Source organism: Erpetoichthys calabaricus, chromosome 2 (genome assembly GCF_900747795.2).
Source record: "Erpetoichthys calabaricus chromosome 2, fErpCal1.3, whole genome shotgun sequence".
In the NCBI taxonomy this organism is placed as follows: domain Eukaryota; kingdom Metazoa; phylum Chordata; class Cladistia; order Polypteriformes; family Polypteridae; genus Erpetoichthys; species Erpetoichthys calabaricus.
Window position 1 is genome coordinate 281990848 of NC_041395.2, and position 25496 is coordinate 282016343.

General features: G+C 37.3%; 1 protein-coding gene across 4 annotated transcripts in view; it reads left to right on the forward strand.

The window, feature by feature from the left end:
• Positions 1-25496, forward strand: part of zgc:171482 (zinc finger protein) — a 581354-nt gene that overhangs the window by 249769 nt on the left and 306089 nt on the right. For all 4 annotated transcript variants that reach the window (XR_007934136.1, XR_007934135.1, XR_007934137.1 and 1 more), the window contains one exon: positions 21110-21334. Coding sequence is in view for 1 of the 4 variants with exons in the window: in XM_051922949.1 (XP_051778909.1) it covers positions 21110-21334 (225 nt within the window). In the remaining 3 variants the exon portion in view is untranslated. The remainder of the gene's footprint in view (positions 1-21109; positions 21335-25496) is intronic.

Consider the following 25496-nt stretch of genomic DNA (forward strand, 5'->3'; position numbering starts at 1 on the left):
TGGCAGGGATAAAACATATGGACTAAGAGATAAGAGTTTTTGCATTTTATACTTGGGTGGAGCATCTCCTAAGTCCTTGACAGTAACTCAGATGTGCCCCCTCCTGGGATCACAGACAGCAACTCGAATGTGTTCCCTTCTGGGGTCACAGGCTGCAACCCAGATCCCCAAATTCTGGGGATACAGGCAAAAATTGGGATCTGCACTTCTCCTTCGGTCTCTAGAAGAAACTCGGAAGTACCAGCACTTTCAGGAATGGCTTGCATGTTTTAGCAGCCTCATTTTCTCAGCCTGCTTTATGGCTTCATTTTTTCTCAGAGCAGTCTGCTCCATGCTTTTGTTTTCTGTCAGAGCTGTCTGCTCCGCACTTTCATCTTCTTTTGGAGCAGCCTGGTCTGAGTTATTGCATTCTCTCGTAGTTGTCTGCTTCACACTTTCTGAGAATGAAACCTCTTCATTAATTTTCAAAGGCCCCGTTTTTATCACCTGTCATATCTCATCCAGGATTCCTTCCCTGGCTGAGGTTCAAATACGTTTCATGTCTCTTTTCTTAATTTTTGATTCTTTAATTTATGTTGATTATGTTAATGTTGCTTTAGCAGATAATGTGCATTATTCTTTGTTTTTGATCTTGTCTATAAGCTGCCTGTGTTATGTTCCATGTTTTTGTGGGTGGTCCCCCAAAAGACGGGACCACCTGCCAATCACCACCAGAAAATGTCCCTGCCCTTCAACTCCAGAGGGTTTTCCTGTATTCCTGGCAGTTCATTTTGAATGTGCCTGGGAGTGGTGCGTTTACTTGTGTTTTATTGTACTTTTAGTGACTTCCTTCCACTTTATTCCTTTTGATTACATTTTTGCATTCTGTATTGGGACTTTGTTTGCTTGGATTGCCTTGTGTTTCAGGGAACTTGTTTTGTGTTTTTTGCTCTCTGGATCTGGCTTTTTGTTATAGAGCTTTTTGTGAAGTAAATCTTGTTTTCTATATTTAAAGATTCTGTTCTTGCCCTTGTTTAGCCAAGGTTTGGTGGCGTACTTCCTTCTAGTGGGTATTTTAAGAGTGCTTTTGGAATTGTTTAGTGCCTGGGTCTCAACATCAACACTGTGTGTCAGTAATACATCAAGTTCACATTCATTAAATTTGCTTTTCATCCATTCTTCCATGGTTTGAAAGTAAAGACGTTACTCAAGAACATAAGACAACGCATATGGTGATTAGGTTATAAATATTCTAAACAGGCATTTTTAGGACCATACATGATTATGTCAGGGCGGAAAATGCACCAGAGATTCTCACCTTGAAAGAAGGCTCTAGGAGTCAAAAGATAGGCAAACAGAGTAATTAGCTTTATTGCAATAAAAAATAACGCAAACTCAACCCAATTAAGCCTAGCTGAGTTGAGCCCTGAACAAGCCAAAAGTTGGAGTTTATATAATCTTATCACTTCAACCTCGCTCGAAACCGCTCATTCGCTGCTTATTCTGACTCCCCACTCCAGCTGGCCTCTTCCAGGCCCATTCAGAAACCACTAATATTTCTCGTACCTTGTCCCTCATTATCATTTCTTGCTTCCCTTATTTCCTAGCCGGCCCTCAACTGGCAGGTGCTCCCCCTACTCTAACCTCAGGCTGTCTCCATTCATCATTCTCTCCCTTCTCTGTCCTTTTGGGTTATTAAATATTGGTGGTTTCTGTCTGAGCTCAATTAAAAAAGAAATATGGCATATGCCTTTATATAATTATTTGCTTGGCAAACCTGAAGTTTTAATGCTTATAAAAGTTCATACTAAGTTTATATCTACTTGTGCCCATACATAACTTTTTATTTTCCATAGTTACTGGTATGAGGTGATTGGAGTGGCTAAAAACGTGTGAATGCACGCGAAGTATTAAGTTGATTTGAATTATATAAAAAAACTTGATGTTGGACCTGGCGTACATTCAGTTTTATAAATCTGATTTTGTGTGTGTGTTTGTACACAATTTTTTCCTTTTTAGCATAAGCTAAATTTTACTATAGAATCTAAACAAGGTTTTATACATGGGTTTTATTACCTTGTGATCTCAACAGATATTTAAACCATCAAATATATCTTTCACAAATATTTTGTTTAAGATTTACCATTTTTACATCACTTGATTTGGAATCTGCTGTCTGTGAGAGCTTTTCAGCCACCACAAGAAAATTTGGGTTCCATTTTTAACTACATGAAAAGGCTGTTAAAAAGATTGTATTTAATGTTGTTTAAAATTGCATGTACAGTAATTGCATTTTATTGTCACTGTTATTTTTGTATAAGACTCAATCAGTTTAATAAACAAGAATGTAATAATGATCTCTTTGATACAACCAAAAAAATATAAATGCATCAGCTTTCAAATCAGTTAATCCCTGAATGTTACCCCATATGTACATTTTGTTTTAATCCAAAGCAATTTACAGATCATTGTAAAGGCTTGAAAGGTATATTAGTGACATGACACAAAATACTGTAGTTTAATTCATCCAGAGCAAAAGATAAGATCTCTTGGCAAATATTGTGGCTGAGAAGTCTATTTCCTGAGTGGTGTTCCCTGCTTTCATATTCACCTTGGATATAATAATCCCCTTTTCTTTGCAACTTTGCTAGGAAGCCAAATAAATTGCTGTATTTTGCTTGGTGTGTCCACCTCACAGATCTCTCTGCATGTTTCTTACGCTTAGCCAAGAATCAAGTCCTGTCATACTATTAACAATAAGCCATTATTTATGTGAAGAAAATAGCAGCCCACAGCAAGTCCAATTTATCATCAATAGTTCATTTTTGTATGTGCTTTGAAAAGATGTTATTGATTTTTTTGCCATTTTCTTTTTGTTGTTTTTTTTTTGTTGTTGTACTCCATGCCACTGAGCTGCGCATCTTCTCCTACCAGGAAGCCTTTGCAATTCTATAGCTTTCATGTGCCTCTTCCAGTCACCATTTTGAAGTGTTTCCAGATTGCTGGGACCCCCTTTTGCATTATTGAGAGTGATACTGCTTCTTAGGATTCGGCAACAGAGCTTCCTTATTTATCTGTTTCTTTCAAATGTTTTCACTTTTACTTATGAATCAAGGTAGCAAGTTTTTTTTGTTGCTTTTAATACAGTCATTCTCTGGAAGGCATCTTCTAACATATGTTCAGTATGTTTTATTACATTGTTTTTGATATATAGTGTGGCACATATGCAGTTAGTAGACATGCTACGTGTTATATCTGAAAACGAGTTGTGAGTGGCTGCAACTGACATTTGTTCAAGACACATTGAGTGTACACAGACAAGGATTTTTCTTTAGGAAAATGTAAGGATTTTATGAAAGCATCCAATGAGCTTCAGTAGAGTTTCTCTGGTGACACGGGGATGAGTGAATGGTGAGCCTCACAATTGCAAAACAGTTTAAACCTATGTATGCTAAATGGAGTTAATGAAAGACTGAAAGTCGAAACATCTTTAATTATATGCCTGTTTGAGCTATTATTATAAGGGAAGCTAGGATAATGTCATATTGGGAAAGATTTGGAAAAGCCAGGTCAGCTAATATAAAGCTCTGTATAGAATTGTCTACTGTATATAGGGCATCTAGTGTCACCTTTTGGGTCACTCTTCACTAGAGGTGACTCTTGAAATATGCTGCTATCATTTTTCGCTCTTCATATCGTGTTAAAAAGGTTAATGATATGTTTTATCACATGTAGACTGTTAATAGCTATTTGTTAATGGATTTGTAATTTAAAGTGTTACAAGGTCCTGTTGCTATGCTGGAGATGTAGACTCACTCTAAAGCCTATTATAGAAATGAAGTAGGGTGAGTAGTATAAAGTGCAGAGTAATGAAGCCCATATAGTACAGCTACTAAAGATGAGGTAACAAAGACTTGACTGATATGACTCAAAATGTAGCAAGCAGAGTGAGGTCCTGTATGGTAAGGTACAGGTTAGGCTGCCAGCCTAATTTCCTTTGTAATAAGAGAAAGGTAAGGTCTGACAGCATCAAGTTCTGGGTAATGAGTCCTATGTTTGTCAACTTATATGATAAGGTCCAGATTTTCTATATGCTGAAATTCAGATTGGACGTTTAGTCTAATGTCCTTTGAAGAAAGGCTGAGATAGGGCAGCTACTAAAAGATATGAGTAATAATAATTTTTCAGCTATTATGAAATCCTGTTTGGTAAGATCCAGACTGGGCTGCTAGATGTCTTTCTTAAGTATACTAGTTGGTTTGAGGCAATAACATCAAATTCTGTGCCAAGTTTAGAAGTTTGTATGACATACTGTATGTCCCACAATGATTTGTTAATCTAAAGGTGTAATAAGGCTGAGGCAGCACAGCTACTACAAAGACCTGTGTAATAAGGTCCATATATTGTGTGAAGACGAAGACATGGGTTCAGCAACATAGAGAGCTGAGGAGTTAAATGACAACCCTGTTTATTGATGGCTGGCAAAATGTGGAAGATAAACAGCACGCAAGTGTGCAAAATCACAGTCACAGCTGTATAAATTTAAAGAAAGTAGGTCATGGTGCACAGGATGGACTCATGGTCCAAAATGAACCTTGTGCTCTGGTTGCTTAGGGTCTTTTCAGGTGGAAGACAGAAAAAGACGGGATCTGGAATTGGCAGAAGTGGACATGATGCCATTGGTCCTCTGGTTTAGAAGCCTCCAATTAAAAATTGTACCTCCTCTTGATGCTGACAATCTCAACAATTTTTTGGCCCATTTCTCAGTTACCTTTTCCGTTTAAAGCTCTTGAGCATGCTGTGGCCTCTCAACTCACCAGTTACTTAACAGGCAATAAGCTGTTGAAAACCTTTCAGAACACAGTAGAACTCTGCTTCAAGTTACTAATGATTTGCTTATAGTAGCAGACACTGGGGAAAGTCACATATTATTTCTGTTAGACCTTAGTGCAAAATTTGATACTTTTAACATTGATATTGTACTGTCCAGAATGGAGAACATTCTGATTATCTCTGGCATTACTCTCCAGTGGTTCAAGTTCTAATTTAGCCGATACTCAGATTTATTTCAGGGTTAAAAGTGAAAGTTTTTGAGAGCTTTGTCGGCTCACAACTTGCCTCATTGAAATTAAAACCTGAATGGAATAGATCTCTTAAAAGTTAAACTGTAACAAAGCCAAAGTCACGCCAATTGCTCAGCTTAAGAACATGATCTCCTTCTCTTTTGCTGATGATATCATCAGACCTTCTTCTTCTGCTAAGAATCTTGGTGCCATTTTTGAGTTGTCCCTTTCTTATTCTACCCACATTCATCAAATTAAGAAACTTTCTTATTTAAACCACCATAACATATCCTGTGTTCACTCATTCCTCTCCTTTTTTAATGATCAGAAACGTGTCCATGCTTTTAATATATCCCACATCTACTATTGTAACTCCCTACTGGCAGGTTATAGTGGTTGCAACCATTTCGATTCACCACATTATAGAGATGTGTTAATTCTGGATTACATGTCAATCCCAAACTGCCTTTGGACCCCTTCCTACGTCATTGAAAGATTACATCTACTAATAAAATTGATTTATACAAAAATGACCTAGAGAAATGGCGAAGAGAATCAAAATGTAATTAATGACCTATATACAAATCACACTACTACTAGCTACTGTCAAGTACAAAATAGGAAACATACTGGAGGACAAAAACAAAATAACCAAGAGATGGAAAGAGTACTTTAGTGAGTTGTACAACAAGCAAAACCCAAGTGAAAACTCACTACTTGCAGAGCTAGAAGCACAAAACCAAAATGTAACGATGGAAAATTTCTTGGAAGAAGAAGTCAAGGCATCAATTACAGCAGTGAAGCAGAGGATGGCACCAGGAATAGATAACATCACAGCTGAGATGATTCAAGCTGGCAGAGAAAACTCAGTGCTTATGATGCACACACTATGCAATGCAATATATGCAGAGAAAAAGTACCCAGAGGATTGGGGCAAAGCAATCATAGTACCAATCTACAAGAAAGGCAACAAAAAAGAGTGTGGCAACTACAGAGACATCAGTCTACTTAGCATACCAGGAAAGGTTTACACCAAATTGCTACAGCAGTGACTTAAAGAGCATGTGGAAAATGTTATGTCAGAAGAACAAGTGGGATTCAGAATGGGAAGAAGTACTATAGACCAACTATTTGTGGTCCGACAGCTAGCAGAAAGATTTTGTGACCAAAACCACACACTGTATAATAATTTCATCGATTTCAAGCAGGCGTTTGACAGCGTGTGGCAGGAGGGGCTATGACATATACTCAGAACATATGGTATACTGGAACATCTGATCCAACTACTAGAAGACCTATACAGTAAATCATTTAGTGCAGTTCGTGTGGATGCTGAACTAACGGAATGGTTCTGAGTGACAGTAGGAGTGAGACAAAGCTGCAACTTGTCCTTGTACCTATTCAACCTACTACTGGAAGCGGTCATTCAGGAGGCTACAGAAGGAATTGAAGACAGGTGTAAAGATCAATGGTGAAATGGTAAATAACCTTAGATTCGCTGACAACATCTATCTCATTGCTGAGACAGATGAGCAGTTGCAATTGCTCACTGACAAAATTGGCACAACTAGCAGGAGATATGGGCTACTCATCAACAAGTCAAAAACAATGACAATAAGTAAGTCAAATGCACAACTACTGAAAATACAGCTTGGAGGAGAATAACTAGAACAGATGAAAGAACTTGTCTACCTGGGAGGCCTGATATCCCAAGAAGGAAGTTGTACATTGGATATCAAGAGAAGGATCAGACTAGCTTCTGCAGTATTTGGAAAACTGAAAAAATTGTGGAAATCCAAGAATATAGCAATCAGTACAAAAGTAACAATGTATGAAACATTGGTTATTTCAGTTTTGTTGTACGGATCAGAATGCTTGTACCTAAGAAAGTAAGATGAAAGAAGAATATAAGTCGCAGAAATGAGCTGGCTACTGAGGCTTCTTAAAGTAACTAGAATGCATCAAATAAGAAACAAAGACATAAGAAACAGACTACAGCAGGAACAAATGCTAAGTGAACGAATTCGCAAGCGATGAGTCCTGTGGTTTGGAAATGTCGACAGAATGGATGGAAGATGAATACCACAAAGAGTCATGCACTGCCACATAACAGGAAGAAGATCTAGAGAATGACAATGAAAACGCTGGATTGATAACATCATTGAAGACCTTGATTCACAGCACATTAGTCTGCAGCCAGCAGTTCATTTAACAGAGGACAGGGCTAGATGGCAACATTTGGTGACCTCATCGTCAGCAACAAGCTGATGGAAGGAAAAAAAAAATACAAATCCCACAAATTCCCCAGACATGTGCCGATTCTGAAACCGCCCACCCCCTTTTTCAACATGTACAGTATACAAATAACATAAATATCATGGACCCAAAATATCACACAATGTCCACTCAGTTTTGTCTCTTTATAAGATAAAATATCCCACAGTGTTTCCCATTCTTCAGACATGCTATCCCAAAATAAAAGATTATTATTTGCTCACTCAGATCTCAATCCTTTCAACTGTCCAGTCCACTTCATTCAGTATATAGGGATATCTTTGAGGTGGCCACCCCCAAACTGTGTAGGACTTTGGTGCTCCACATGAAACAATCTCTTCCCTGGTTTCGGATAGCTCAAGTCTGTCCCCTCCACCATAAAGCTTGGACTCTGTTTTTCTTCTTCCCTTCCTGGCTTTTCACACTGTTTTTTAACAGTATATCCACGTCTGTTTCCATGGCACCCTCCCGGAAATCACGGCAACATACCTCACAAAGGTCCTCCCTATTGACATACAGTATATGCAATCCGCCCATCTTAAGCCTTACACTATATTCTATATGTGCTCAAATGGAGACAGGGTTTACATTGGTTATAACGTAACAAGGGGGCTCTGCCCCCTGCTCGCTTCGCTCGCCTACCCCCGGCGTTGGGTATTCTGAAATACATTAGTCGACCCAAGCAGCACATTATTCCTAACTTCACTTTGCAATAGTGCTACTCACAATATGGCGGTGACACCAGTGCCTTCACTCCGCAGTAGTGCCACTCACAATATGACGCTGACGCCTGTGCCTTCTGTACTTTATGGACCCGTGGGGCCTCCGTAGCCTCTTCCGTTTGAATCTGGGCTGCAGCGCAGAGTCCTCTTTTTTGTGTGGCTGTCGGTAGTCATTAGCCATGGGCGCGTTGTTGCTTCATTTCTCATTCACATCAGTTGAGCTCTTTCGTTTTTGGGCCGTGACTCCTTCGTGCGTGGTGGATACAACTTTGCGTGCGGTTTATGAGATGCGCGCTGTACGTGCCTGCGCAGTACGTCTCATGGTCCCATCGCCGTGTACCTGCGTCCATGCCATCCGGTTTTCCATTCTCAGTTAGTAATATGGATAGAGAGACAAAAGATAAACCAGCAAATAAATTATTCTGGCAGTGGTACAAGGTGACCTATATATTCTGTTACCAAAACTCCAGCTGGTCCAGAAGTGCTTACACAGACCCACAACAGCGAGCACATAACACCCATCCTGCTCTGCCATCACTGTCGATACCTTTCAAAAGTCCTGTCCTATCTTACAGGATAGAGTATCAAATTTTATTAATAATCTATAATGCTTTAAATGGTCTTGCACTGGACTGCACCAGTAACCTCCTCCATCACTATGCCCCTGTTTGCACACTAAGATCCACTGATTCTGGCAGTCTTGTTGTGCCCCAGACTAACTTGGACTCTGTGGGTGTCAGGGCCTTCAGCTTCTTCTGAATTTGTTCTTTCAAAAATCAACTTAAAACTCATTTGTTCAGAAAGGCATTTCACATACCCTGACATTCTCACCTTTTTTCAGTTAACCCTCTTTGTCCAGAATGTATGTGTTTGTGCCACAAATGATATTATTTGTTCAGGGTTTTCTTGTACTATTTATATTTTATTCTGGTTTATTGTCTCTATTCTATTTCAATGCTTTGTATATCCTGTATTTACCTTTATTTAGTGTTTTATGCAGATATTACTTGTATCCAGTGTTATATGTGCCCTGTTGTTTTTGCTGTATTTATGTTAAGGCTTTGAACATGGGAAAGATGCTATATAAATAAAATTATTATTATGGTTATTTGGGGAATTATTGCATACATTTTTAGAGCCTTGATGGTGGCACCCAAGTGCTTATTCGTGACTAGAGCAACTAGTATAAAATCTTGGAAGGTAATGTCTACACATTGGGCTGCTAGTTTAATGTCCTATGCAGAAATACCAAGGTGGGGCAGTCCTTTATCTTGATTTTTAAAAGACATTTAATAAGGTGCTATAGTGGTTGAGCATCAAACTAAAAGAAGTGGGAATTCAGGGTGTAGTGAGTAAATGAGTGATAAAATGGAAGAAAAGCATTATGGTACAAGGAATCTTATCAGAATTGTGTGAGGTTAAGAGTGGTATCCCACAAGGGTTAGTGCTAGGACCATTGCTATTTTTAATATATATGAATAATTTGGACAGGAATATAAGGAACAAGCTGGTTAAGTCTGCAGATGATACTAAGCCTGGTGGAATGTCAGATAATCTAGAATTAGAAAAATCATCACAGAAGGTCTTGGTCAGAATACAGGTTTGGACAGATTTGTGGCAGATAAAACTTAATACAGTATAAGGAAATTTATGGTATTACATGTAGGAATTACAAATGTTAGATCTGAATAGACAATGAAAGGTTTCAAGCTTAAAAGATACATTTTATGGAAAGAAACCAGGAGTCGTAGTACGCTCATCACTATCTACAGTACTGTGGAAAAGTTTTAGGCAGGTGGGAAAAAATGCTGTAAACAAAGAATGCTTTCAAAAATGGAAGTGTTAATCATTTATTTTCATCAATCAACAAAATGCAGTGAATGAACAAAAGAGAAATCTAAATCAAATCAATATCTGGTGTGACCACCCTTTGCCTTCAAAACAGCATCAATTCTTCTAGGTACACTTGCACACAGTTTTTGAAGGAACATCTTGGAGAACTAACCACAGATCTTCTGTGGATGTAGGCTTCCTCACATCCTTCTGTCTCTTCATGTAATCCCAGACACACTCGATGATGTTGAGATCAGGGCTCTGTGGGGGCCATACCATCACTTCCAGGACTTCTTATTCTTCTTTACAATGAAGATAGTTCTTAATGACTTTGGCTGTATGTTTGGGGTCGTTGTCCTGCTGCAGAATAAATTTGGGGTCAATCATACGCCTCCCTGATGGTATTGCATGATGGATAAGTATCTGCCTGTATTTCTCAGCATTGAGAACACCATTAATCCTGACCAAATCTCCAACTCCATTTGCAGAAATGCAGCCCCAAACGTTCAAGGAACCTCCACCATGCTTCACTGTTGCCTGCAGACACTCATTATTGTACCGCTCTCCAGCCCTTCGACGAACAAACTGCCTTCTGCTACAGGCAATATTGACTCATCAGTCCAGAGTACCTGCTGCCATTTTTCTGCACTCCAGTTCCTATGTTTTCGTGCATACTTTAGTCGCTTGGCCTTGTTTCCACGTCGGAGGTATGGCTTTTTGGCTGCAATTCTTCCACAAAGACCACTTCTGGCCAGACTTCTCCGGACAGTAGATGGGTGTACCTGGGTCCCACTGGTTTCTGCCAGTTCTGAGCTGATGGCACTGCTGGACATCTTCCGAATTTCGAAGGGTAATAAGCTTGATGTGTCTTTCATCTGCTGCACTAAGTTTCCTTGGCCGACCACTGCATCTACTATCCTCAACGTTGCCCGTTTCTTTATGCTTCTTTAAAAGAGCTTGAACAACACATCTTGAAACCCCAGTCTGCTTTGAAATCTTTGTCTGGGAGAGACCTTGCTGATGCAGTATAACTACCTTGTGTCTTGTTGCTGTGCTCAATCTTGCCATGACATGAAACTGTCTTCCACAACCTCACCTTGGTAGCAGAGTTTGGCTGTTCGTCACACAGTTGTAAGCCTCCTACACAGCTGTTTCTGTTTCAGTTAATGACTGTGTTTCAACCTACGTGTGACATTGATGATCATTAGCACCTGTTTGGTATAATTGGTTGATCAGACACCTGACTATAATCCTACAAAATCCCTGACTTTGTGCAAGTGCACCTATAAGAATTGATGCTGGTTTGAAGGCAAAAGGTAGTAACACCAAATATTGATTTGATTTAGATTTTTCTTTTGTTCGCTCACTTTGCATTTTGTAAATTGATAACAATAAACAATCATTATTTATATTTCTGAAAGCATTCTTTGTTTACAGCATTTTTTCACACCTGCCTAAAACTTTTGCACAGTACTGTACATCCAAACAATGTATGGACACCATTAAGAAGGCTAATGATGTTAGGTTATATAGCACAATGTGTGGAGTATAAGTCAAAGAAGGTTATGCTTAAGTTTTATAATCACTAGTCAGGCCTCACTTTGCATGCAGGTTTAGTCTTCAGGTTAAAGAAAATGAAACAGCAGCACTACAAAAAGTCCAGAGAACAGCGACTCGGCTAATTCTGGGAGTGAGAGGTGTGAGCTATTAGACAAAAATTAAAAGAGTTGAACCTTTTTAGTTTAAGCAAACAGATTAAGAGGTGACATGACTGAAGTTTTAAAATTATGAAAATTACTTGGTACAGTGGGTCCAGGAAATTACTTTAAACTGACATCAACAAGAACACAGGGATGGAAACTTGTTAAGGTGAAATTCAGAAAGTTTTTCTTCATGCAGAGAACCATAGACACAAGCAATAAATTACTAGGCAGTGTGGTAGAGAGTAGGGACCACCAAAATTTGGCTTGAAGTTATTTTCCAGAAATTAGGTAAATAGGAGTGGTGAGCTTTGTTTTGCTGAATGGCCTGCTCTGGTCAATTTGTTTCTGTTATAACAAAGCCCAAGCTTGGCACTTAGTATAAAGTCCTGGATACTAGGTCCAGACTGGGCCACTAGTCCGGTGTTCCATATAGAAATACTAAGACAGGGCAGCTAGGCATTTATTATATGTTTTCTTCTTATGGATTGGTACTTATGTTACTTTTTTAAAACTGGCAAATTTAATCTTTAGTTTCCTAGATGGCGTCTACAATGGTTTCATTACAAGGTTCTGATGAGCACTAAATGTGATTTATAAAGAATAGGGCACAAACTCAACAGAAGCAGATTGGGCCAACAGAACATACAAAATCTTTAACAGTGTGTCTCAATTACACACAGGAATTAAGAATTCCCTGGTCCGATGCCTGATGCCATAGGACAGCTCTAGGTGTCAGTCTAATGCATTGTGTCTCTCTGCTTGTCTTTCAGGCCATGGTAATCGTTTTCACTTTCAGTCTCATCAAGTCAGCTTTTTTCTTCTTTGACAATATCTTAATCTGTCAAGACTGCTTACGTCCACAGCACTGCACCCCTTCCAAAATCAAATTAAAACTCCTGGATATTCTTTTAAGGGTTCTGCCAGGCAGGGCGTAAAAAGCAATCTGTCACAGCAGAGCAAATGTGCAGTCACCCAGGATGACTATTTTATTAAACTGGCCTGATACTCTGGCTACAGCATTACAGGAGAGCATCCTCCCTTTGCCAGAGAAACTCATCTGAAATGCCAGAATTGCAGAGTGAATGACAAGTGGACTGACTAAAGTCACTCAGTTGCCATTATCGTTATTTACATATAGTATATATTTTTTCCCTAGAGAGGTGACATGGTGTTGCAGAAGTTAGCGCTTTTAAGTAATTGATTGAGCATTCTATGTTTTGAATCCTTCACCATGTCCTTGTCTGAAAGGGGTTTGCATTTTCTCCTCAGGCAGGTCAGGTTCACAGTCAATTTTAAACTGGCCGAATGTGTGTGTGAGTGGGGCTTGCAATAGACTGATACCACGTACAAGACTGTTTTATGCATTTGCCCCAGTGCTGCAGGATAAGTGAATTTGATTAAGCCACTCTGAGAATATTATGTTAGGTTCAGTTTTTTTAGACACAACAAGCCTGCACCATTGCCAGTTTATGAGTGTTTTTTCTTCTGTTTTTGTTTTCCTCCCATATTTCAAAGACACACAAATAATTATTAGGTTCACTGGTACAGTAACATTAAATTGACTTGATGTGAGTGGGCCTCATGGACTGGTACCTTGCACCCGATGTGGCTGGTATAGGCATTGGCTACCCATGATCTTGAATTAAATTAGTGTAAAATGTTTTGGGATAGTGCCCATGCTTGAAACAGTTTTATTTAAAAAATCATTGATTGCATTGTGCTTAATTGTTGAGATTGGGCAAATAATACCTTTTTCATCCAGCAGTTCATTAAATGTGTAAATTCTTACTTTCAATGCATTTTCCATTAAAAGCTGAATGTCATTTAAATTACCAAATGAGTCTGAAACCATCTGGACTAGTTCAGTACTTCATCATTACAATAAACTATCATCAGAAATGTTAACTAATTAAGTATTTTACATCTGAAATGTAAATGTATATTAGTGCTGTCAAAGTTATCTTATTAATGCATGTGATTAATTTGCAATGGTATTATGTGTTATTTTTCCTTAATCATATTAATCGGCATCTCTTAGTTTTTAGACTGAGGGCTTTGACCCAAGAACGGTTGACATTATTAAAAACATCAATTCCAATTTTAAAGATTTTCTTTAAATTGCCTAGCTTTTAAATAAACATACAGGTAACTGAAAATGTTCTTCAATTGTTACATAAAAGGTATCGTGATTCAGTGTAGTTATACATGAGAGCAGTGGTTGGTACACAAACAGCTGTCAGGTGGTATATGAAGGTACAAAAAAATAAAAGAGGGTGGAAAGTGTGACATAAAAGGACTGCGGATGAACACAAATCTCCCTACTCAGCTGTAGTTTCATCCCACTACTACATCTCTCAATATTCCTCCTGTGACACTCTTTTCTTTCCATATCATAAAAACCTAATTTTTGGGCCATTTTTGGACCCAATTTTGTGCAGGAAATCGCACCCTTAGAATATAGAGTAAACTAATAGGTGCCTTCAGCAACGATGATTAGAAGGCTTGAAGTTGTGCATGCCACATGAACTGATAGTTAAACCTTTACATAAAACTTTGAAAAAAGCTGAAAAGGCACGTGGAGCATCGTTTTATGCTATTTCAAGGTTCAAGTTTACTGATACACAAATATGATAATATTTTTGATATTTGATATTGATATTAGATATTGTTAGATTTTTTATTAACTCTCTGAATTAGGGCAGCTTATGCTGATTCAGACTTTTACAGTTATTGTAAATGAAAGATATGTACATTTTAGACTTTCTGACTTTCTTCTGTAGATTGCTCATGCATTTTTCCTAATTAATTCTTGTGCTATCTCATTTACCTCCATCTCCCGCACAGACATGCTGAATTAGGCATGAGCAATCTACAGAAGACAATTTACCAATCAAAACACAGTATGCGCCAGAGCCCACCCTCTCAAGACTGACGAGTGAAAGTGACAGTTTTATTTCAAGCCATATTTCATGATGTGTTAGTATAGCACAGATAAAATTAAATAAGTAAATAAGCAACAAAAAACATATTTCATGATTATGCTCACATTTCATGACACATTTACTTATTTATTCTTACATTTCATGCAGTTTTTATTTATTTATGCTCACATTTGACAGTACTTCTATTTATTTATTTTTGTCTGAAATATTCCTCCATACGCTATTCTTACATTAAAATATAATTATTTAAAAAGTATTTGGTGTGCATTAGAAAAACTAATAGACATACACAAACACAAAAAAAACTGTAATTGTTAAAATCCCTAAACGCAATATTAGCGAGAGGGGTGGGAGTTAAGAAATCTCACTTTGAGTAGTGCCAAGTTAGAGTTCAGTACTTGACAATTTAAGACTGAAAGAAATTAAAGTTTGGAAACCCCTGATCTAACTTATTCTGTTAACAATTGCTGAGAAATATGAAATTCTTGATGCTTGCTTTTGATTTCAAACACTCCCAGATGGTTTAATGGACAAATTGTTCATATCACTGAAGTACAATGTCCTTGGCTTATCACATGCATGATTCATGCCCCTGTTAAAACCTGTAACGTTTGGCAGCAAAATCTGCAGTAGACTATAGTCCATTAATATACAACTCAACTTATGCACATGAATAAAATAAAATCTAAAGCTTTAGCAACCACTGTTTACTGTGGATTGTATCAGACAGCAGATCTTTAAATTTAGTTGTAGATACAGGGCTGAGATATCCGCGAGGTCTGAAAGTTCTTACACATTACCTTCACGCGTGACAATTGTGTGACATATCAAGGATTTATAGGAAACAATCAAGACTTTGTAGTCTGAGGAGCTAAGAAGTTACGCAGTAGTCACATTCACGGTTGACTCTACTGGATATAACTGAACCACCTTGGTTAAACATGTGATTAATTTTGATAATGTTAGGGAGATGTTGCGATAAATCACAATTAAAAATTTTAATCATTTGACAGCCCATATATAAAATACTTGACAACATAGTATATATTTTTTATACTAAGATGCATATGTTTTATGCTTAGGTATTCAAGGACTCCAAAAAACAATGCAGAAAACAAAATCATGTTTTGATTGTAATTAATTTGACTAGGTTTTAATTTTAAATTAGCACATTATGGTTAAACTGGACAGTGGCACAGAATTTAATACTGGTGTCTCACAGCATTTGAGCTCTGTGTACTGTCACCACTGTCAATATCTGTGTGAAGTCTGTACTCACTGAATCAGTGTTTCTGAATTAAATTAGGCTGGTCATAAAATTGATGAATAGACAAGCAGCATGGTCTATAAGATAGGCAGCCCCTATAAACCTGGACCATTTCTCATTGTATTTAATGATCCTAGCAGGAGAGTCTAAACCATTTGCAAAATTTTGTACTATACATGCAATGCTTCCTGAATATTTACAAAGAAGACCCTATGTTAAATAAATAATGCTTGATAAAACAAGCCTGTCTAAAAAAAAGTACATTTTTCCCCCTGAGGGAAAAAGACACTGAGCTTCACGCCTGCAGGTATTAAACAGCAGGCAGCTGACGTCTGAGGTGGTACAGTGTTTAACAGCTTACTGAAGTTGTATGTTGATTTTGCATTATTAACTTATGACCGCCCATATACTTTAGCAGACATGAAGTGTGCATGCCTACATATGCACAAACTGAATGGTTGTACTTCCATGCTAAACCCGTTGCAAGACAGGTCACACATGCCTGTTTCTGCTCTTCCTCAAAAGTGTTCATGTTTGCTTAGGGTGCCTCTTTGGCAGCACATTTGTAGTCAATGCAAACAAGCCAGTGCAAACACAAAAATTCAGAGGGGCACAGAGAGTCTTCTGGCTGAGTGTGGTTATCTACATTGATGTGAAAATGTAATTTTGCTTATACACTTAAAGAATAAATTTCACTTCAGCAAAACTTTTTTGGTCTTAAAATTGTAACATAGCCTTTGCTAACCTGCATAATCCAATACTGGGTTGCAGGAGGGAGGAATGTAACCCTGCAGCATCAGACACAAGGACATCAGCCCATCGTGGGACCCACTAACACACACAGCCACACTTACAGTACATGATAAAACTTTGGAATCACTAGTTTGTAGTTTGCTAAGAAACAAAGAAGTGCTGTAGTTTATTTACTATATATTTGCATTAAACAGTTTGTTTTCACGTGACACAAGTTAATGAAGTTTAAACCTCTGAGATGCTGGTTCAGTTCCTGCCTGTTACCGATTGTTGATTAGACATGCAAGTTAAAATTTCAGTGTACTTTGTACAAGTGACACAACCACTACTGCCACTACTAGTAACTGACTGTGTGACTTCACATACCTGCGCTTCAACTGTAAAAGTCTGAATTAGCATAAGTTGCCCTAATTTGGAGTGTTTATAAGAAATGTAATGATTTACTTCATGAGATAGAAATACATAATACACAAAAACAGTTGCAGCAGATATTTGGAATATTAATTTGTGTGTTTCAATTTAAACATTTGTAATAGACATTTGTCATTGTTCACTCTCTGATAGAGGTCTAGATAGAGGTCAGGTCCCTAGTAAAGGATCAGAAATCAAAAATAACATCACTGACCTTGAAATATTAGGATATGTCCTGGTTTCATGAGGGTGTCCCCTCCTGGGGTGTTGTATTTTGCTTTTTTAAGTTTTGTTTCTTTCTTTTTTCTTTATTAGGTTTTATTTTGGGGATTATTTTATAAGTCTTAACTATGTAGTTTTGGGTCCTTCTGTTAGTTTAGTTAATTTCTTCACAAAGTGTTAACAATAATGACAATTAAATGAATTGTTAATGTGAGTGGTGAAAACTCCTAATTAGGTAACAACCCTTAGGTGCAATAATTTCCATTGTTTCGTCTTTTCAAGGCTGTTTCAAGTGCTGGTAGCCACTGCATCTTTGCATTGGCATTAGTTTTCAAAATGATGTTTATTGCTCCCTTTTGTGTTCCTGTGTAGTTTAGCAGTCTTTTCACCGTTTTATTTTCCTCTTCTGGTTTTTTAAATTTCTGTCTTTGTTGTTTTAGGTTTGAACACAAGATGACAGAATTTTTACCTGTTGAATTGATGGCATGTTTCTGGATGTTTATGCTTTTTGAATTCTGAATTTTTTATTTTTGCATTCTCGTATACGAAGTATAGGGAAGTATTATAACTGTACAAATAATTGACCTCGAGATTTTGATGAATCTCGAAGTTTTAGACCTCCCTGAGTCCAATTTACTTTCTCGTAGGGAAAGTATTGTAATCGTTCAAAAATTCAATTTTAAGATTTTGATGAATCTCAACATTTCGAACTCCCTGTGTCCGAAAATACTATTTTTTGAATTATGCCTGTGTGTCTGTGATGAGTGTGTGTGTATGTGTGTGTATGTAAACACGATAATTTGAGTACACTTTCACTTAGGTCAACCACATTTTGCATACAAGTATTAGGTACAAAATGTACATTTGTATCAACTTTTGAGTTATTTCTGCTAACCGGAAGTGGTACTTTTTTGTTCATGCAGCTGCAGAGTCCGATTTATTCAACTTCTCTTTTATAATAATTGTTCAATATATTATTAAATTGATTTGATTTGTTGTTGATGGTTATTTAATGTACATAATATAAAAATATAATCATTGTCTTGCAGTTTACTCCTCAAATATCCATCCCCATGTCTGAGTATACAAGAAAGTCTAAGGGAGACCAATCCAAATTTTTTTAAATTTTGATGTTAGGATTTTGAATTTTGAAATGTATTTTGATTTTTGAATTTTCTCTTGTTTTTGTTTGCTTAATTTATTTAATAAAATTTCTTTATGTATATGTAAGTTTTGATTGGAAGTTTCCCTCCCCTTTTAAAATTCTTTCGGGCATATTTTCAGTAGGAATAAAGTATCACCCAAAAATAAAATAACAATAGTAAAATGCTGGTGGTTTACTGATGCAAATTCATTTGTTTTAATTGTTAGATATCTTTGAACACAACAGAGGTTTACTTGCAAAATTGCACAATGTGTCTTAAGACTGGTAATGAAAGCAGCAGCTGGAGGAGGAAGAGGAGACATCACACTGGCAGCCATTTTAAAATACTTGACTGGACAGTGGATTAGGCGAGTGTGACCTAATGATTAAAGTCTTGAACTGTGGCCTGTTCAGCTTGTGGTCTACTGTGTGGCCTTGATTGATTCTGCTAACCTGCCAGTGATTCAGTTTTAATAATACAGTTCTGGTGAAGTGCCCTGTTAATGTGTTAGCATGGAAATGCACTACTGTATATAAAATAAGGGTAGACTGTGTCTGTCCATTGACAATATGTCTCTCAATTGCTTTTTACTTTTGATTCACTCTGTGTGCCCAATTGACAAGTCTCATGGTGTTGCTTATGTCTATATAAATGATGCAGAGTTGCTCGACAGTCAGGGCACGTCTGCAGTTCTCAGATGCTCATGGAAACCTAGTAGATTCAAGTATGACAGAGCTTCTTGACTGAAGCAGTGGTGGATGGCCATCACACATGACGTGCTTCACACTGTGAGCTCTCCACAGCTCTCTGTTGTTGCCCAACATCCAAATGTTGCACATGTTTTGCATGCTGGCACGAGTTTCTCAGACAGATGGCAAAACGTAGAAGCTGCAAGAATAAATCAAAAAGAAAATCTTAACTCTGCATTGGAAGCAGTCTGGCACACACCGTCACACACATTTATCTTTACATAAAATACTGATTGTTTTCTTGACACAAAACTCTAGCCAAGTCAAACATTTGGAATTTTTTTTATAAAACCTGTTGCAATTTCTATTATGCCATAGTATTTTCATTTCAAATTGATTTTCTTTAGTGAAGGGTGGCATGGGACTTCAGGGAACGGGTTTGATCTCTGGAGTCTCTCAAATTCCAATGTTATTCTCTAGATATTCCCTGACGTGAATGAATGGGAGGTGTACTTATGAGCGTTTACCCTGTACGGGACTGGCTGCCTGTGACCCTATACTGGAATAACAAGGATCAGAAAATAAATGACTCATTTTATTTGTCGAAACAGCACATCATTTCTTCTTATTGTGCCTGTGCCCTGTACTGCTGATGTCTGCTTTTCTCACATATTCAACATTCTTTGTCCTCAAAATGAAATATAACTCTTTAAACAAACCGGCGTTTCTCAACACAGCTGACTTTATCCATTCTTTTTTAATGTAACATTTTATACATTTTAAGGATTTCATTATGATCAGTGAATTAAACATCAGTAAAACACATAGCTCAAAGTGCTATGTTTTGTATTTTGTCTTGTTCAAATAAGATCCCCATTTCTTTTTGTCTCCTCGTTAATAACAAAATGTAATAATTGAATGTGGTGTTTTTTCCAGATATTCCAGTTTCCACGTGTGTTATCAACTTGCAGTTGGCCACACATAAATGATTGTGCCTTGTTCAGCGTTATTTCTCATCTTGCACCAATAGCTGTGAGAATGGGTGGATAAATGGAAATGCGAGATAAACCCAGCTCTCACTGTATCATATAAACATATAAGGCAATTCATAAATTCTAAACATAAATTCAAATTAATTCAAATAGCAAAGCATTGCACATCAGGAAATGTTATCCTTGGAATGCTTGGGTTTCCCCTAGCGAGTTTTACAGTTCCGAGATGTGTGGTCAGATCTGTTGCCAACTGTAAACCATCCTAGTGTGTGTGTACACCCAGAATATAATGGTATCCCATCATTGACAGTGCCTACCCTCACTTCAGGATAACTGGTCTAGAAAATGGATCAGTGATGCATTTACATCTGGAACTTGTGTTTGTGTGGTTGTGTCTGGGGTTTGGGAAGGCTTGTGATGACAGTGGGTAAAATGAATGCAGCAAAATACAGGGAAATCCTGGAGGAAAAGATAATGCCGTCTGCAGTAAACTGCACCTTGGGAGAAGACTTTTTTCCAGAAAGACATCAACCCCAAACAGAAAGGCAAAACACCACGGGAAATTCACTTAAGCAAAAATGTTAGTGTCTTGGAGTAGTGTAGCCAGAGTTTAGATCTTAAACTAATTGAAGTTTGTGGGTGGACTTGAAAAAGGCTGTTCACGCAGAATAGCCATGCAGCCTGACAGCTTGAGTAGTTGTGCAAAGAAGAAGTATACAGAAAAATTGCAGTGTTTGGATGTGCAAATCTGATAGGAACCTGTGCAAACAGACTAAATGCTGGAATGGCTGCCAAAGGTGCATCTACTAAATACTGACTTTAATACTTAGGTAATCGATTATTTTGTAAATTCTATTTGTAATTAATTTAGACCACTTTGCAAAGATTTCTTTTCACTTTGATCTTAAAAAGTCTTTTTCTATTAAACAGTGTTAGAAAAGACAAATTAAATCCATGTAAAACAGTACAATGTGAAGGTGGTGAATATTTTTAAAGGCACATCATCCGTCTATGTATCTATCTTTTGTATAGTGCCTTTCCCTGTCTAACTATCCATTTATAGATTTTGCATTATTTGATCACCATTCTTATGTTAATATCTGCTTTCTTCCAGAATCCGCACCCTGCACGCCACAACCCAATGACCCAGCACCTCCCCCAACATGGCCTACTGGTCGAGACAATGAGGCAGGGAAGTTCTGTTGCCTGTGTGGTGCCTGGTTTAACAATCCACTAATGGCACAACAGCATTACGAGGGAAAAAAGCACAAAAGGAATGCAGCGAGAACGAGGTTGTTGGAGCAACTGGCGGGGAGCCTAGGAGCAACAGAGAGCACAGGTGAGTATGAAAATGCTTCTGAGCAAGAGCGGCCTTTACAAGTCACCAGGAAAGAATATACTGAACCCAGGGGCACACTGGACATATTAGATAAATCGCAAGGTGTCTTTTATTTTTAATGTTTTTTACGCCACCTGTAATGCAAAGAGTCAGAGTGAAGAAAGTCTTCACAAAGAATTCTGTTGTGTTTATAGTCTGCTACACTATATGAGAGCCATTGTGTCTTCTTATAGTTGATTGAATGAAGCCATGTGCTTAGTCTTAGTGTTAGTATTTGTGAGGGAGTTTTAATAAATCCAATGCATTTTAGCCAAGCCACTATACTGTTTTGTTACATTTTTCAAGTAAAAGACAATATAATACAGCTTTCTATTCTATTTTGCTCTAAAACATCTTAAGTATTTTTATGACTATAGAATAAACCAATGTAATGCATTATTGTTTTTATATGTGCATAGGTAGAGTCGGAAAAGCCCGTCTAAGGCACAAAGTGTTTCTCATAGTTTCTGCCTTGAATTTTCAATATGATCCATTTTCATTGAGCAAACTCAGGTGCATACCATTCATATTCATATTGAAGTGCAGACCTTATCTTTAGCTTGAGAAAGATATTCTTTCTAGCACATTTAAAATTTTTTGACTTTTGATTTTGACTCCTGTTTGTCTGCTTTGCCCGTTACCTTTATTTTAAATACTGATTTCTTAGATCTTTGTAAATCAATCCCATGTTCAGTTAATTGCTTTATTTGCCCATGTGTCTGCCTTACTCTTGAAAAAAAAAATTGGTCACTTTTTTTTTTTAAATTTAGGATGCATGATTTAAGCTGCCCTTCAAAAAAATGTGACAAAAGCAATATTGTGAGAATTACAAGAGATTAATGTCATATTAATACACTGGTAATAGTATACAAAACCCAACTCACAGATGACATGTTTAAGGATGTGACAAACAGCACTTTGATTAAACCTTTTGGATCCAATACTTAATTTTGTGTATGTTTTGTAAATTCTTATGGTTTCTATACATAAAGTGCTTTACATGTCATGCCTATAAGAAAATTCTATAACAAAACAAACCCAAAAAATGACAATAAAAATTACCTACCTAATCTACTTAATTAAAGTATGTTCAATGAAATGAGCCATTGTATAAATTAAATTCATTCTGCCGGAAAGAAATGCTTTAGCCAATCTACTGTTTAGTTTTATTGCCAGATCATATGGAGAACAAAAACAGAATATAAAAGACTCGGAGCCAGTCTGTCTACCCATTCATTGTTTGCTCAAACCTGCTAATTCCAGTAAGAGAACCCATGGCAGCATTACAACCATCATTGAGCCCTAAAATCAGACTAACATGTACCTGCCAGTCAGCCTTAAGTGGTCATCTTTGAGATGGTGGAGAGACCTGGAGTATCTGAAAAAACTCCCATAAACATGAGAACATGGGAGAATGTGTGAACTCCACATAGACAGTGACCAGGTAGGGATTTGAACTTATGGCTCTGATCTGTGTGCCACCATGCACTGACTGTGAGCCAAAAAATATATACTTTTGAAAAAATAATGTAAAGAACTAAGTCAACATCAAAAATCAGTGTTTGAGAGTTTCCCTGTTTCAGATTTTTTTGTTGTTTCATTACGTAGAAGCACCTAGGGAAAATATAAAAGATTAACAAAACTGCTGCCTACCACTATGATTTTTAAGTGAAACTCATAGTTTGTCTCCATGAAAATTTTCCAGTATGGCACAACTTGAACCTTTTTCCCACAGCTTTACTGGCAGATAGAAATGGATAGATCAATAGATCGGGGAATATTTGTAACATTAAACAACAGTCTTCATGCCACATAAAGGATTTAGTGTTTTTTTTTAAGTCAAAATTATTTGGTCACTATAATTGTAGACATCAATTAGCTGATTATTTTTTTGAGAGTGATTAAAGAGGTTGTGGTAAGATTTTCCTTATGATTTAGAGAAATGCATGTTCGTATATCAGCAATATGTCAATTATGAAGGAGTTTACATGAAAACTCTGCCTAGGTAGGTCACTGTGAACGGACACATAAACAGCAACACATCCTTACCTCAGGCAAAATAGTGTCAAGAATATGTAATAAAATGTATTACTTCTAGTTTTCCTTGGCTGCCATAATCAAACCACAGAAATGTAGAAGACATGTTTTCTGAAATGACAACCTTTGGCACTTTAGATTTCGGCAAGTGTCCTGCAGTGGGTTGGCACCCTGCCCAGGATTGGTTCCTGCCTTGTGCCCTGTGTTGGCTGGGATTGGCTCCAGCAGACCCCCGTGACCCTGTGTTTGGATTCAGCGGGTTGGAAAATGGATGGATGGATGGATTTCGGCAACATTTGATTCAGGAGACCCTTTTTTTAAAAAGCAAGAACAGGCATTGTAATTTTTAAAATATTTTAAAGGATAAGTTTGATATTTTTCAAGTCAAAGTTATTTCTCAACAAACAACTTTCTCTAATCGCTTATGTCAGTTCTCACATAAATATGGAAGTAAATCAAAACAAAACCAATCACAGTTCACTGTGATTTAGTCTTTCAAGAGGAGACCAGTCCCTGGGGGATTGAAAGGTTATTGTGAGAGACTATAAGTGCTGAGGTAGCTCCAACAGCTCATGGTCTTTTAAAATGACTGAATTTCAAATTATTGGTGTTTTTTGTTTAAAAATAACATGTATAAATTATTTTACAATGTGTGTGTAATCTCAAGATTTTGATCAATACTAGGCAACTGTCTTGGCTTGAAAAATTGACACATTCAGTAAGTTTTAAAGCTTCTGTTTTCTGCCTTTACCCGTGCTGCATTAACTCCAGTTTAAAACGACAGCAACATTTATTTCTATAGCACATTTTCATATAAAGAATGTAGCTTAAAGTTCCTTATAAGAAAATGTTATAATTGTGGCCTGCAGGGGGAGCACCAGCTCCCCAAAGCTGACCTCAGCTTTCATAAACACAGGCTTTTATTCACTTGTGGGAAACTCTTCCCTTTCGTTTCCCACTAGCCAGCATAGCACAACAAACACCAATAATAAAGCACACAGCATTTCATCTTCTTCTCTTCGGTCTGTCTCCGTCTTTCTGCTTCCACCTCCACCCCACCTCCAGCAAGCTTTGTTTTTTTCCCTCCCAACTGTGGCTCTGGTATACTGAAAACACCTGTGTTTTCCAGGCGGCTGTGATTTTAAGTGCATACCGATATTTTCAGAAAAAAAAAATAATAATGTTCTGCTTAACTGGTAGCTAAAGCTGAAAAGGTAAAATAAACTCAATATGCAGTCTACCCAAGACATATGGTGCCTGACAAATACCAATGAGGAAAAAACTCTTTGTAGAAAATATATAGATGAAGGCTCACAAAATAAAATAAAATAAACACTTTCAGGTCCCACACTCCAGGTCTTCTCCAGTAGATTGAGATCCCTCTGTGGCACCAGAGTGCAATAGGAAATTAAATTTTTATAGCAAGATTTGTTTCTTTCACATTTTCAAACGGTATCTGACCAACATTTCAGAACTAGTTGTGGATAACAATGTTATGATGATCTATAAAGCATGATGCAAGCATCTCTCACTGTGTTTCTCCCACTCTCTGTATCTATAGGTTTTCCTCCTCTAATTTATAGCAAGGGAGGAGTTCCTAGAAGTCAAAAGGTCTTTGTAGGAAATACTAAGATGTACATCATTGGGTAGCCTTTGTCTGTTATTTTGAAAATTTAGCAAGTCGTTAGTACGTGACATTATCTTGCTAATCCTGCAAGATGCAGTGTCCTATTATTATGACTTGCTTTAAGATTTTTTATCAGGTTCCATTAGAGATATGAATATAATATTTAAATTCTGAATATAATGTAGTACCTGCTGTTATTATTAGAGGTGGAACACAATAATAGCTAATTGCGTATTTGGGAAGGTACATGTACCTTACTATGAGTTAGTCACTCATTCATCCTTTGAACAGTTTCTATTTATTTGGATGCTTACTCAATAAAAACCTGAATGTGACCCATATCCTTTAAAAAGTGTTCCTATTTCATAGAGCTTGCTCAATGCTATCCCATTGTTGCTCAACTGAGATCGTTTGATGAGAAGATGCTGTCATATAAAGTTCATACAGAAGAGACTGTAA